At 39.3% G+C, this 16,404-nt stretch overlaps 1 protein-coding gene across 1 annotated transcript in view; it reads right to left on the reverse strand.

Annotated features, from left to right (window-relative positions):
- hspg2 (heparan sulfate proteoglycan 2) overlaps positions 1-16,404 on the reverse strand; it is a 185,127-nt gene that overhangs the window by 69,146 nt on the left and 99,577 nt on the right. Inside the window, exons 31-37 of the mRNA XM_036591441.1 lie at positions 10,666-10,724; positions 7,284-7,351; positions 7,041-7,181; positions 5,831-6,022; positions 3,869-3,907; positions 1,673-1,942; positions 280-363 (exon numbers count right to left, since the gene is read on the reverse strand). Coding sequence (XP_036447334.1) covers positions 280-363; positions 1,673-1,942; positions 3,869-3,907; positions 5,831-6,022; positions 7,041-7,181; positions 7,284-7,351; positions 10,666-10,724 — 853 coding nt within the window. The remainder of the gene's footprint in view (positions 1-279; positions 364-1,672; positions 1,943-3,868; positions 3,908-5,830; positions 6,023-7,040; positions 7,182-7,283; positions 7,352-10,665; positions 10,725-16,404) is intronic.

Genomic DNA, 16,404 nt, shown 5'->3' on the forward strand with positions numbered 1-16,404 from the left:
AAATGCATGACCTGCAGATCTGTCTTGAACGCAAAATTCAACAAAAGCACTAGTATTACTAATCAGGATTAAGCTCACACTGGAACAGCCGTAGTTGAAATTGCTTAGGAATAAACACACAAGGTTTAAAGATGCCCATCCGCTGCACGGAAGTGCTCCAGTGACCTCACTATGATCTTATGTTAGCACAGGTGGAGGAGCACTTAGGCCTGGACTGGAGCAGCAGACAGGTCAGCAGTTTGGCACTTGGCTGGACCCAGCCCACTGCAGACTAGTTACCTTGTTCCCTCGGAACTGCTCTGGAAGCTGCCAGAAGAGCACGTCCTCCGGGTGTAAACTGAACCCTTTGGAGACCAGAGGGTACTGAAGCACAGAGAGGAATGAAAGGGGCAGCGGCAGAAGAGAGACAGAAAATTGCAGATAAGCACAGCAGAGAGCAAAGACAGCAGATTATAAGAGAAAGGGTTTCAGGTTTCTACAAGAAAACTGCAAAAATCAAAACTGCTACTTCAGACATAACGACAAATGGCGCCAAAATTCAGGAGCACTGGAGGGGTTTAGTGATATTTAGCCTATGACCAAAAATAAAGTATTATTTGAAAACATTTTTAACACTTCTAGTGTGCTCTCCATGCAAGATTTAGAGGGAAGAACCACCCTCACACTCCGGTCACCAATTTCTGGTTAACCTTCACAAACCTTCTCGCATACCTACAACTGAAGGCTAATAACTGATTAACGTCTTTACTACATTAAGAAACGACTCATTTTGCCAAACATTAACCCCTCTCATTGAATGATCATCAACATGACTGACAATGCAAACATGCTTAGGATCAACTTGGTTGTGCCCCAGAGGGTGATATTTTCCCAGGATTCAAGTGATATGCGGTCACAAGATGACTAAATTGTTGGAGGAACCAACAGAAATGAACAGAACCACAGTGTTTTTTTCTCCGTTTATCTTGTTAGCAAGACCAACATTTCAAACTAGAATCAAACTAGTGAAGAGCAAAGCTGGACTTAAAAAAGCTCCAAAACTCTAAAGACAGTTTTCATCTTAACCCAAATGTAGTGAATCAGCCAAGATTGTTGAATGTTTCCTCCTTTATTTTTCCAGTTAGCCGCATTAGCCATAAGGCTATTGCAGCTAACAAGCAATGGAAGCTTATACCCACTAATTAGCATTATGCAAACTGCACTCCTACATCACACACTTGCCTCAAACCATGTCAATTTGGTAAATAATCTAAAAAAAGCTTTTTTTATGCGGTTTTTGACACCATATGACAGTCAAAATGAATAAAATGCTATGTAACTTGCTAAAAACAGTACTAGCAGTTATCTTGAAGCCTTCATTTTGTCTCTCTTTCCATTTTAAGAGATTCCAGTTTGATAGGAGCCACAATAAGTACATATAAGTTTGCTAACAGCATGAAACATTTTGAGGCAACGATTCTAACAGGTTCTAATTCGAATAGGTGGGCTATAAGTTTCCATTACTTGTTCACTACATTAGCCAGATCAAAACTTAAAAAAAAAAAAACTTTGACTGGTGAACATTTCTTGTCTGATTGACGAGGGGAAAATTCCCTAAATTAAGTTTTTCACTGAGCAAACTCTGCTGCTATTTCAAAGCCTAAACAAGACTGCCAGAGAGATCATACAATACCTTCACTAAGCTACTGTTTGGGACATGGCCTGGGGCAGCATGGTGGGATGCAGTGGGTCTCAAAGGGGAGGTTATGGCAGAAGGGGGGGAAGGGGGGCTGGGGTTATGGCCACCTGAACGACCCATGGAACCGGAAGCTCCAAACGAATAGGAGGAGGAAGAGGTTCTGGAGGACGATGAAGAGAAGGAGGAAGCCGGCCGCCCACTGGAGAAGTTGGTTAGCAGTGCCCAGATTTCTTCATCGAATTTACGCACTTCGGCAGCAGACGGCTGGTGAGAGGCGGGAAGGATGAAGCGAACAGGTACCATGGTGACCCAAAAGGTCAACAAGGACAACAGGAAGGGATCCAAGGGTTACTTCCAAATAGAGGCATGCAGAGGGATGAGTAAAGGCATGCAGAATAGTGCGTTAAGACAGGGTAAGATCCAAGATACCACATGACTGGGTTACCAGTCATCATAATTTCCATGCTGTCCTGTTAAAAGTTCTTTCATTTATATAAAGTATATAAATTTGTCTGCTGTAAGTTATGGCATCTCCAGGACGCTGTTGCTGGTTTAGGGGGCGTCAGACAGCACCTTTTTAAATGCAAAGCAGGCCCTTAAAAAGAAGGAGGTCCCGCTTCTTAAGGTGTGCAAAAGAGAGCAAATTGAGAGAACAGGAAAGACAGAGACCTTCTGTCACATTCAGACTGTGTTAATCTTTATACCAAGTGTACAAAGTACACAAGTCTGAGTGCTCAAAAACAGCCAAACGAGCCTTTTTTTTGGTGACTAGAAAGCGTCCTTGATACTGATTGGTCAGCTGCAATGACGTATTGTGCTTTTTCATGGCGCTGAGCGGGAAAGCTTGACTTTTTTTCCAACAGAAAAGCCTGGTTTAAAACTATGAAGTGCAGTGTGCAAATTAGAAGAGTGCTTTTCTGTCACAGTGTGCATTGTTCCATAGACAACAATGAAAAGAAGTGTGCTTGAGAGTCAAAAAGACCAAAAGTCAGTACTGAGTAAACTGTTAATAGCTGAAAGCAACAGAACTCCAGCAACAAGTGGCCCACAAGTTATTTTCAGGTGCAGAATTTGGAGCTTTGATATTAGTACTTTATTATTATAATTGTTATATACTATAGGGGCAGGGGGCAGGGGGGGCACGCAATAAGTGTCACAATCAGCATGCTGGTGAGAATTTTGAGTAAAAGTGCATGGATACCTTGCTAGCTCTTTTGGACCTTGCAGGGCTTTTACTTATAGAGCGCATTAGCTGCCATATGGAGTCGTCCTTCCTCAGCTGATCCTCTAGCCGAGTAGAGTCTTGCTAATATTGTGAATAAAGCAAGTCTCACTGTAATCCCTACATGTAGCCTCTAGGTTCCCTTCTGTGTTCAATATTGTATATAATGAGCAAATTAAAATTATAACTCCATTGCAACCACATTTATCAAGTGGATTAATTAATTGGGACTTAACTCTTGTTATAGCATTCTTTAACTCTAATTAGGTCAAGTCTCAGACCACTGAGCGCCCAGTGCTTTTGTACAAGTATAGTGGCTAGTTTCATACTACATACTTAATGATTGTTCTTCAAGGGTTCTTTAGTAAAGAAAATGGTTCTATACAGAACCATGAACACTCAAACAAGCTTAACATCATAACAATAGCAGAACCCATGGAAAAAGGTTCTATGTAGAGACATATAACACATTCTCTGTCAATCTGAAGAACGCTTTAGTGATGCAAAGGGTTCTTTGAGTGTTCATGGTTCTATATAGAACCATTTTCTTTACTAAAGAACCTTTCAAGAACCATCAATTTTAAGTGTGTACAAAAGATTCTCAAGATATATTTCAGCAAACTGCAAAGAGCCAACATAGTGTGACTGAAAAAAATTGAATACTGCTTTGATGTAAATTATATAGTCATATGCTGGAACACTCACATGAGTACATCATGAAATCACAGGCACTGTTTAAACACTCTTAAACGATGCTGACTTTCAAGCCACAATGCTTAGCTTAAAAAGTTACAGAGCATGACTAATGAAACAACAACCATCAATCATGCAGACTCAGGCTGCAGCCGAGAATGAGCGATTCTAAAAGACAAGCCATGTCAAAACAATGACGAACACAGTAACACCATAAAACCTGCTCAAAAAGTCTGATCAAAGTCACTGCAAAACTGACACGCTCAGTGCTTTACCTTGCGTGCTCGTTTCGATCGAGTAAAGTGGGCCTGCTTCTACAAAGGGCAAAAAAGGATATTTCAACAAATACAAGTTGTTAACAGTGCTATACACTTTCTCTCAAATCACAAGCAATCAAATAAAAATATGTTTTAAAAAAGCAGCTTGTTTTTATCACTTTTAGCGATACAAATTCTTTACATGATGTAATCTATGCGAAAAAACGTTGCTGCATTAGTTTTGGTTTATCAATTTAAAAATAAAGTTGCATTTGAGATGTTTCTATCTTAAACTTCATGTAGGCCTGTGTTAGTAACAGATTTCTTTAATTTGGTTGGCTATGTGGAAAATAACTGTGGTAAATGGTTAAACTGGGTTGGGGGGGTTAAACCTGTAGTTTTCTGATGGTTTCCTTAAAGCACAGCCAGGAATAGACAAAGTAAGTCTTAATATTTGCCAAATAAAAGAACATAAAAGTGTCGCTCAGAAAAGGTTGTGGTTGTAGTATATAGTCATCTTTTATTTTTTCACAAAACTGAACAAAGAATGAAATTGTGAACTTTACTGTTTGAGAGTTTGTAGCTGCTTAGCTTATCTTGGCCCTTTACCTTCTTCTCTGAAGCCTTTTTTTCATCTGAGGCCATTTAAAATGACCCATTTCGCCTGATGAACGAGAGCTGAGACATTTTTTTTTTACTCATGAACATGAAAATGAACAAAGTCATTTTACGGTGTGAGGATAGAGTAGGTTTTCATTACAAATTATATCGTCAGCATAATAAAGTGAACACTAGAATCTTTGAAATATTTACATGAATTTCAGAACTGTACTCGAGCTGGCTAGACTTTGACCACTAACAGAACACAGCTTCAATGGAAGGAATAAGATTCAAGAAAAAAAAAAATCTAACTTGTTCTGCAAAGGCCTTAACATGGTTGGTGTCACAATTTTGCTTAAATTTGAGTAGTGACCTAGAAATAGTGCAGAATCATGAATATTTTTTGTTCCTTCTACTTGTCATAACTTTTATTTTTTGTTTTACATTTTTCAAAATTCTAAAATGTAAATGAACTGTGACTAAGATACTATATGACTGTAGTATATCACAGCACCTACTAATAGTCAGTTATGTTTATGTGTAAGAATACATCTGTCTTGCAGTGGTTTGCATGAATTTAATGAATAAATTAACAACGCATTTTTTTAAACTGAAGGTAAATGATATTTTTACCATCAATGGGGGCTGTTACCATGGTAATGTGATTAACCACCACCATGCACAGGCCTACTTTCATATATGATGCTACGTGTGTGCTTTTAGCTTCCTGGACTTTCTCCTAAACCTACTGATAAAGAATTTTTTTCCATCTGAACCATTACGCGAGATCACATTTTTCTGCCACATAGACCCATTTGAGCACTTCACATTTAAAAGAGCTGCAGCCTTTTCTGGGCGTCGCTCTTTAAAAGACTTCCTTTTAAAAATGCTCTTATCTCCTTCTCAGTTTGTTTCATAAGGGAAATCGGTCACATGACAGAATTTGTGTGTAAATGAGAAAAAAAAAATCTAAACAAAAGAACAAAAAATTAGGTTTTGTGATATTTTAGGTAATCAAATTTTTCACTTAAGTTCTGTTGACATTCATAAAATATTACCGGCAATTTCCGTTTCCACACTGATAAACTTTTGGAAGCCTTTTCCACGAAAGGTCCTCTGGTTGAGAACAAAGCTATTGAGTCCAAAATTAAACGGTACAAATGCAGTACCAAGAAACAGAGCTTCCATCTAAATTACCCCTAAGACAAAACCCTCTTTCATCTGTGAAGGAGCTGCAGAGTCAAACATGAAAAGGAAAGGAGAAGAACAGAAGAACTTGCAGAGCTTGCAAAAGTGGGAAGAGATGCACAAAAGCAGTTGCAAACATCCGTATATGAACGAACTGGACTGAAAAGAGCTTAAAACCACGTCAGACTGTACCTTGTCTCCTTGGTAGCTGTTGGGTAGCTGCCAGAGGTGAGGCTCCTGACCGAGGCGGTCAAAGCTGGTGAAAGACAGCTGGGTCCCGTCCGTAGACACTTCCACTGAGAATCCAGTGTCGATGCGGCTGGTGCGCTGCCGGTTCACAAGAGCGAAGCCTTGCGTGTTTCCTGGAGCGAAGGCAGTGGTGACCTGAAGACAAGAGAAGAAAACAGTGACATTGCGTTCTGTGTCCATTTTAAGGACAAAAGCAACCTGAAAGATCTTCAGATCTTCACCAGCTGTCCTGTAGTAGCCATACACCACATTGCGAGAAAAAAACGGTTACTGTATAGGTATATTTATTTCCCCTGAAGTACAAATAATGTAAAGGAATAACAGTGGTCAAAGGTGTAACTGTGTGGAAAAATGAAACAAAAAGCCTGAAGTTACACATAATTACAACAGGATATGGTACAATTACAGAATGTTCTCTTGAGGTAACCACCCCTGTGACAGTGTTTGTACCATGAATTGTACAGTTTAGTACTTTCTTCCTGAGACAGCAGGGCTCTGATCCAGTTTAAGGAGTAAAAAACAAAAAAACAGAAACAGTATTTTGCTATTGGCAAAACTGCAACTGAAAACGTAAATCTTCCTTACCTGTTCCAGACAGTGTGAAACCTCTGGTTAATAACAATTTTTTCCATTCCATGCAGCCGAACAACTTTTTATTTATGCCTTAAGACCTCCAGACTTCCATACCTTTTTGGATCAAAATCCTGTGATTTTGTTCAACGTGTCATTTTACAGGATTTTATGGCACAGTACAGTACATATGGTATTTTTGTGCCATAGTTTCAGTCAGTAATCACAACCTACTGTTATATGTAAGCACATATTTGGTATTCTGTTTGTGCATCTCTCTCCCTGTCTCTCCCTTCACAGGTATATCTGATACCAAAGCCTTTGCTGGTGTAACTGAGGGGAGGAGCCTAAACTTTACAAGGAAGTATAAATGATAGCTGAGGATGAGGGGACCACACGTGTGCTGTGTTTTAGTGTTTGTTTTAAAGCTCTGTGTTAATTTATGCTTTAGTTTAAGTATCTAAAGCTTCCTCCCTAATTAGGTTTCCAAAGGGCTGTGGGCTTTTGGGTTTTGCAGGTTAACAACTAATGACATTAGGTTGGTCAAAAGATAAAGGACAATAGTCCACTCTTGGTGTCTTACCACGTCTCTGTAGTAGGAGGAGCTGGAGCACTGCTGAGTGACTCCCATGCAGAAGCACATTAGACATCCATCTTTGTTGGCAGGGCTGAGGTGGAAGGAGCCAGATTTGCAGCTGGAGCATGATGGGCCCTCCACATTCATCTGGATGTGAGAGAGCACATTGAGATATGAAACTTGTTTTCAAATGTTCCATCTAAACTTGGACAGGCAATATGAGAACGGTATTTGTAAATGTGAGCTTGCCTTGCAACGGCAGATCCCATTTGAAGTGCAACCCTCACTGCCTCGGGGGTCACAGCTGTAGCAGTTTCCTGTGGACAGGAAACATGTGCTCAGTCAGGACCGTTAAACAGACTTAGCAAAAGGTTGTCTTTGAGATAAGCCAAATGTTAGCGATCACAGGTATACAGATGAGGCTGCAAAGAGTGGCGAAGAGAAAATCTCCATATGATACAACAAACTATACTGCTTCAAAACAGAAATACAGTCGCTGGAAAAGTTTGAATACAGTTGGTCAACATTTTGTTGATTAAGTGAAAATAAGTCAACACATCCTCTATGGGGGACACACTTAGGCTACTTTCACATTACAAGGCTGAAGCACAAATCAGATTTTCTGCATTAATGTGACACAGATGTGATGTTTTAAAGCTGTGAGGATATGCAAATCTGATCTTTTCATATCAGATCTGGGCTGCTTTAGCTATGTTCACATCACAAGCCTCATTGCTCAGTTCAATTTTTCGCTCAGATCTGATCTTTCTAACTTGATTGATCATGTTCGTGCAGGTAAGCGACTTCAATCTGTCATTAATGTGAACGAACATGTCGTGAAACAACCTGCATGCGCACAATCAAAAACATCATGTGAATGAACCATATTCATCATAAACTAACCAGCAGGAACGTGTTTCATTATTATAATAAAGCTGTTCATTATTAGGGTATGATACGTTGCGTTTATACTTCAGGTTAGGTGCTGGTGCCATGTTAACACTGAACGGTGGATGCATGCGCAGAAAAAAAAAAAAAGACAACATAAAATCCGATCCAGCTGTTCTCATTAACGTCACATGAACCTTCAGTCTGGGAATCTAAACACAGCCTTTCATACGTGGTTTTAGATCTGATGCATATCCGATTTGTGGCCTTGCAACCATAACGAAAACCCTCAGATAGGAATTCATGTGTTTTTTTTTCACTGAGCATGCCCCGTCATTCAGCATTAACACGGCTGCAACGCCATACCTGAAGTTAGCACCAGTAAACAGTGCAAAAGCAACAAATCTGACCTTTCTTGCCTTTGTCTCGCTCTATTATGGAGCTGTTCAGAGCAAATGATCTTTGCGACGAAGGCTTGTTCTGCTGGTTAGTTTTTTGCTGTTTATAACACACGTGGTTCATTAATGTGACTTTATTGCTAAGGATGGGCTCTTGCAGATCATTGTGGACATTTTTATTTTATTTTATTTTTGTATCAGTGACAGATTTAAGTCATTCATCAACACAATTTTGAACCATTAAGTTAGAAAGATCAGATCTGATAAAAAATCCAAACTGAGCAATGAGGCTTGAGGTAATGAACATGTTACCTTAAATATGAGATTTTTCAGCAAATTTTAGCACACAATTTCTCTGTAATTGCTGAGTTTAACATAAACATAAAACATAAAAAAACGTGCCATAACTTCTTCACAGGCCAAAGCAGTATTTATGCATTAAAATGAGCAGAAGTGTGTTCTCTGTAGAGGACGTGTTAACATATGTTCACTTAGAAAATCAACAAAACATGGAATTTAACCAAAGGCGCCCAAAGTTCTACATACAACAATTTATTTATCAGTTATTAATTTTTATCCACTCATTTCATGAACAAAATGTAACCCATTTGTACTGTCTGCTCTAAGGATGGCTCTGGGGGGTTAATTCTTGTGACTAGTAGTTTTGCAGGTTACTGTAGGGCTTTGCAGGGCTTTTTATCAGAAGTGTACAGGCTGGCTCTGGGTTACTGTTTTTGATATTGATAGATTCTGAGAGTTTTTCCATGGATATATAATCCATTAATTGGTTTTTCCAGTGGTTAATGCTAATGTTTTGTTTTCCAGTTCATGAGTATGGTTTTCTTGGTGATGGTTAGTGCTATGAGAAGCATTCTATTCTTTTCTTTTGTCATATTGGTTGTTGATATGTCTCCTAGCAGGCAGAGTGGTGGTGATGGTTGGATGTGGCTGACAAAGGCGTGTGATAGGAAGGTGATGATTTCTTGCCAAAACTGATGAACGGGTGTGCAGTGCCACATGGCATGGATATAGCTATCGTTTGTGTTTTGGGTGCATTGTGTACAGATTGCTGTGTTTGTGAATCCCATTTTAAACATTCTGTGTGTGGTGTAGTGCACTCTGTGGATGATTTTATACTGAATAAGTTGTAGGTTGGTGCTCTTGATCATGTTTTGATTATTATTGCATGTCTGAATCCAGAAATCTGCATCAGGGGCTGATGGTAAGTCTTCCTCCCATTGTTTGATTGGTATAGTAATTGTGAGGTTTGATTTAGCTATTATTTGATGTATTTTGGATAGTAGTTTTTTAGTAGTGGTGATGTTAATAAATTCTGAGATTGGAATCGGTAAGTCTAGTGTTTCTGAGTTGATTTTTGGACATATTACTGATCTTAGTTGTTGGTATTGTTAAAACTCAGTGCTCCTGATGCCATATTTCTGGATTAGTTGTGGGAGTGACATAAAGGTATTGTTGTGATAAACATGTTTAAGATGTGTGATGCCTTTTTCCATCCAGGTGGAGAGGTTTAATGTTTTTTTATTGATGATAAAGTCCAGGTTATACCAGATGGGAGTGTAGATAGTTGGTGTGAGGACTGAATTTGTTATCTTGTGAAGTGACCACCAAGCTGTCAGGGTTGTTGCCACTGTTATATTGTTAAAACATGGATGTTTTTTAATTGACTGACTGATAAATGGTAAATCGGATATTTGGATGTCTTTGCATAATGAGTGTTCTATGTCGATCCATGATCTGTCTTATGTTGGGGTTTTTCCATTTAAGTATGTAATGGAGCTGATTTGCAAGGAAACAGTGGAAGAAGTTTGGGGCTTCTAGGCCGCTGTGAGACTTTGAGTTTGTAATGTGGAGAGTTTAATTCTGGGTGGTTTATTTTTCCTGTAAAATCTGGTTATTGCAGTGTCCAAAGATTTGAACCAAACAGGTGGGGGTTGAATGGGGATCATTTAAAATAAATAGTTTATTTTAGGTAATACTGTCATTTTGATTGCAGCTATTCTACAGAGAAGGGACAAGGGAAGGTCTGTCCACCATTGAAGGTCATCGGTTATTGTTTTGGTTAATGGATTAAAGTTAAGTTTAAACAACTCTGACAGCTTGGGGGAAATGTTAATACCCAGATATGTGATGTAATTAGTGTGCTCACAGCCCCTAGTTTGTGTGTGTTCACTAGTGTGTATGTGGTGTTTCACTGCACAGATGGGTTAAATGCGGAGGTCTAATTCCGATATGTTCAGACACAGTTGGCTAAAAGGTGCATTTCATTTTATTGTGGCTGATAGTGGTTCGATAAAGATAGAGAAAAGGTATGGAGAGAGTGATACCGTTTTCTAGAGTGCAGCTCTGTCCACGTTCAGGATTGCCTGTGTATCCAGGGGCACATCTAGAGAAAGAATTAGCAACAGCTTAGTGAAACAAGTTTCTGAAAGGCTTGCTTGCCTTATAAAACAGGTAAGAGATCACACAGACCCACGCTAAAACATGACAGAACTTGCTCTAGAACATATAGAGAGATTTACTGCTTCACACAGCCTATGATTAGCAAAGCATTGTCAACATCCTTATTGTACAGGACTGTTGCAGAATAAGAAACGCACAACATGCATCAGATATATGGACACTACTGGATATGAAAATTGTGGCTGATACTGATTTTAAGAGGCAGGTGATATAGCAAACATTACGACACATCACTGCAATTTTCAAATATTGAGATATTTTTACAATCCACTACACACACACACACACACACACACACACACACACACACACACACACACAGTCACTTTTGGACCAGAACCTTGTATATCCATTTTTGGATCCATCGGTTTTCATTTTTTGATATTATTTAAAATTGTCAGCATTACAGTGTGTCAAAAAGTCCACAATAAGAAAGCAGATTGTGGCCTATCGTGACATAATTTGCAATAAAATATTGTCATATCGCCTGCCTCTACAAGAATAAAAGGTGAAATAACTTTATACTTATCTTTCAGATTTCTATTTTAGATGCTAATAATTAAATTATTAATTAATTAGTTAAACAGTTTTGTCATATTTCTCAAATACACAGCAGAAACTCTCAGTCTTTAATAACAAATACTGTAGCATTAAGGATGAAGCTACCCATCACTATTTGGAGTTTTTGGTTTCTGTTAATTACCGCTTATTTTTCTCTTCAAATTTTGTGTTGTAACATATTATAAGGTGTTTTTGCTATACTAACCATAGCAGTGTTGTGTATTCAGATTGACCAGTTCAGCCTGTATTAATCATACTGAGTTTTCAATGGCACAACCATCTAAGGTTTTCCTTTATTGCTAGGAAACCGTTCAAATTCGGGAGGATGCAAAAAAAAAGTTGCGGTGAACTCTGCTACATTACATTGACATAACTACTACCATAAACATTCCACAGCAAATGTCATACGTTGTCATGAGCTGTCAAGACAGACTATCTCCAGTAATATAACAGTGTCATGTCATTGTCATGGCAGGTGCTAAAATGTTTGATGTCATAATGGCTAACTAAAGTACACAGCAGAAATCATGTCATGACCTCAAATGTAATAGTAACATTTTATTTATTTCCCATCAAAATCAAAGAATCTCTTTTACAAGAAAGACCTGGCCAAGACAGCCATACAACTAACATAGTCATACAACTAATATGTTTAACATATTAAAACACATATACGACATAAAATACATGCACAATATGATCTACAAAACAGCAAACTAAACTCAAAGGCATGACAATGTTGTATTACTAAACAAAATCTTGACAACTTATGACAGCATATGACATCTGCCAATACATGCTAATAGCATGGTTGTCAGTGTTGTGTAGCAGGGTTCAGTTTACAGCCGTGGTTATTGAACAACCAACATATCAGTCGGGCCCTACTGGTGACGTAGCAACAACGATCAATACGTGTCTGGGTTCTAGAACCTTAACTACCATAATTTTACCAATAAATACATAGATTTAGACAAAAGAGAAAGAAAATGTACACCTGCTCTTATTAATCTGACCCCCATAGAAACAGTAAACTCTAAGCAAAATGGAAAAACAGCTGAAACTCCGCTTCTCCTACTGATCACTGCAAGAGGAAAAAGTAGTCCAGACGTTTGCTGAAGACTAACAGCGTGACAATGGTTTCCATTCATGGGGGAAATTGTAGCCATGATTGTTCTCTCAACATGCAGAACATGTCAAGCCCATCTTTCTTTGAAAAACTTGTTCATTACACTGTGGCCATTTATTCTCCACACCACTAGCCAAAGAAAAAAAATCTAAGAAGAACTTAAGAGCCAAGTGGGATCTGCCTGAAACACTCTACTGCCTAAGAGAGGAAAAACACCTTGTCCCAAAGCTTAACAAAGCCAGCTGAGGAACTTACCTGCTAGATGAAAGCAGCATGGAAGTCCAATCTATCATTTTCACTCAAGAATCTGACACAAGTAACTGAAATGTTTACCAGGTTTTTAAATCTTCTTCCAGTTGATTTGCTGGGTCAAAGTTTATGCAAGCATATCCACACCCAAACAGCATGTTTTAGCTTCAGCAAGAGGGTGACTAGGTAATGACAACATGCTATTCCTGACACTGATGATGAAATCAAGCAGTCTCTATACTGAACAACCAAATTACAATCATCCTGAAAAGTGTCTTAGAACAGCAAAGCAACTTAGTTTACATCTGATTAATTAAAATGACACTAGAATACACTGGACAGTTTAAGGTTTTGCACAACAGTTTTCTTGAATAATGTTAATTTTTTTAAATATTTGTTACATAAAGAAACAAATCATGTAGTAACAGACATTAAAGCTACACTATGTAAGATTTGGGGATTTTGGGACCTCTCTGGTGGAAATGTGTAACTGCACTCAACGTGCTGAAGAACGTTTTCTAACACCGGTTTTACTTCAGACTCTTTCCCTGAGCGGATGAATCTGCCGACTGCAAGCACATTGAAAGAGTATTCAAACGCGTAAATACATATGACGTAGTGCAAAAAAACTCTGACCTTATGACTTAACAGTACACTGACATCATATTTTAGAATTTCTTTTCTTCTGACTCGGTAATGCTACTTCTTTCAGTTTTGACAAAAATCTTACATAGTGCAGCTTAAAAAAAAACAGTGAACAAAAAAAAACAATGCATTTTGGTACATATAATATGTAAATTATTAACAACTGAAAGTATTTACTCCCATTAGTAATGGGACACAACACGTTATAAATAGAATTTCACATCCAAACATGTACATAAAAACGTGGTTATAATACAAGACCATTGTTTATAGATATGCACCAACTATTGGTGCCAAAGCCTTGCAGCAATTCAGCACGTTAAAGAAAGCAGCCATATTTATTGTTCCTCATCTTTTCACTAGATTATGAATGGGTCCATTATGAAAAGAGTCATAGTCTGCAGGCCCACAGGTCTCTAAGTAACTGGGATGATTTTTAGAGGAATGGCCAGCTTTCCAAGAACAATATGGAGCTCCCCATTCTGCATCTGTATTTGCCTGTTCGATGTGTGTTGATCACCTTGGTAGATTAGTTTAAGGATGTCTAAAATATTAACCTGGGACTGGCCATTGGTTTGCTGATTTTGTTGTTGGGGGTTCAAGCATTCAGACTGCTTGAAGTGGGTAGATTTGAAAGGGACACTTGTAACAAAAGATTGTTTTTTGTGTGTCTTAGAGTGGCGGTATAATGGACCTAAATGAGATGGAGGATCTAACTGATATATTTTCTTTGTTGTGTTTTTATTTTTGGAGTTTTTGGTAGCCTGGACTGTGTGAGGTTTCCCAATGACCAATTCTGTTGTGGACTTTTCTATAGGTACCGACTCCAGATCTGGCTTGTTTGCACATTTTGGAGGAATTCCAGTCTTTGGTTTGCTAGGTGGCTTGATAGATGGTTGTTTCAGGTTGTGTTTCTTTATTGGGGGTGTTTTTGTATAGGATGGAGGTTCAAGTTGAAATCTGGGCTTCTTTGTTTCAGTATTTATGTGTTTCCTGGGAATAACTTTGAGAGTGCTTTCTGGTGAAGTAAGAGTAGTTGTAGAGTCTTTCAGTGGTGCCTTCTTCTTTCTCATTTTGTTGTATTTGTTCAGTTGATTTTGGTGTTTGGATTTTGGTGACTGCTGTCTTATGTTGTCCTTTCTGATATGGGGTGGAGTTAGTAGAAAGTTGAGACTCTGGTGTACCACTGGGATGTGATGCTTTTGTAGGAAAGGTTTGTTGCTTCTTGGACTTTGATGAGGTAAAGTCAACACTCTTATCTTTGGATGGTGATCTCCTCTTACTAGGATGTTGTACCTTCTTAAGAGAAGATTTTGACTGCCCTATGGTTGAGGTAACATTGGTCTGGCCTTGTCCATTTGGCTCAGAGGCTGAGATATTGTTGGGAACAACTGTTTTCCTCTGGTGTCTACTGGCTGGAATGGTTGGCCTAATACTGGCCTTTGCTGTGGTCAGAACTGTTACTGGGGCTGTGGCAACTACTAGAGTAGTTCTACCTTCCTGAGTAGGGCGTGACCTGTGACGAGCCTGCTTGATTTTGTACAGTTCTTGAGCAAGTACAGTTAAGCCATCAATCAGGATCTCCAATCTGCCCTCAAGACGACTCAGCCTGGCCTCCATGTTGGTGTAGTTCACGGCCAGTTGCTTGACTTGATGCCTCTTGTCATTCACAGGCACTATTCTGGTTAGATTATGCAGTTGCAAGCTAAGGTGGCTCTGTTGGCTTCTCATGTTCTGTAGGTTTTCCTTCACGTCCAGCGTGTTGCTCTCCAGGATGCTCAGCCGCCGGTTGAAGTGGTTCATGTGCGTACGGAGCAGGGCCTGGAATATCTGCTGTCGAGTTTTGGGGCCGGGGGTATTTAGGAAAGGCCAACGAGTCCTGCTAGGACTTGCATTGACCTTGACCCTGTGAACTGAAGGAGTACTTCGCTGGGTCGAGAGAAGTCTACGGGAGGTTGTTAACAACAAATTTCTTGTGGGAATTTTTAAACGTGCAGTGGTCAATGAGGGAATATCTTTTCTCTGGTCATCCCCATGTCCGCTCCCATCTTGCGTTTCCTCAGTGCCCACAGAAACATCTTTACTGCATTCTGCAGGGAGGAATCCGTTCAGCTGTTCTTCTAGATAGAAGTCTTCACAACTGTCAGTTGTCTGTTTTCTTAATTTGAAATGTCAAGATGAGAAAGTGTACCTTGGAACCAGGTTTCACATAAAAGTCACCTTTTCCCCCCCAAGACACCAAAGCAGGTGGCAAAGACTCACGAAGGAGGCATTTAAGAATGTCACCACTTCGTTTATGCCAGAGAAATGACTTAAACGTGATGGGCATAAACGATAACCTCACAACCCCTTGGCTGTCTAAACACTTAACCGCAGAGGAGAGCTTTAGAATAGAACATGATAGGCTATAGCATAAGGCAACAGCTAATGCCAAGTGCACACGACACGATTCTTAGCCCCAGTTTTTCTGTCTGCGACAAATTTTTGGGATGTGTAACAAATCCCTCCAAGAATGGTGACAAATTGCAGACACTAACATTTTCCAGTGTGGTTTAAAATGATCAAAGATAAATCTTGTACGAGTAGTAAAAACAAGCAACAAAAATGAGCAATAGCCAGTGAGCTGGTGCGAAAGGAAACTCTCGGTGGACAAATCACGATAAAGGGTACGTTGCGTTCTGTGTGGACCCAGGGAATAGAGGGGAGGCTAGAAGAGGTCCTGCAAAGGCACAAATCTTGTTTAATCTGAAGGCCACACATTATCCTAGCTGGTTCAAGGAGAGGTGGAGATATTGCCAATGAGTGCAAAAAGTTGCTCTGGCTCAGTTTTGGCAAAGGCACAATGATGGATACTTACTGTGTTCATTTTTTGCCTTGCGCATAGCTAAGGGGGAGCCTGAGGGGCCTATGCCTTGTCACTTGGCAGCCAGCAGGTGTATGGTGTCACGGTATGGTATGCTGTCAGCTGTTATAGTAACTAGTTAATTAAATGCAAGATCAGCAATTGTGTGTTGTGTTTAAA

This window comes from Colossoma macropomum, unplaced genomic scaffold (assembly GCF_904425465.1).
Source record: "Colossoma macropomum unplaced genomic scaffold, Colossoma_macropomum, whole genome shotgun sequence".
Classification (NCBI taxonomy): domain Eukaryota; kingdom Metazoa; phylum Chordata; class Actinopteri; order Characiformes; family Serrasalmidae; genus Colossoma; species Colossoma macropomum.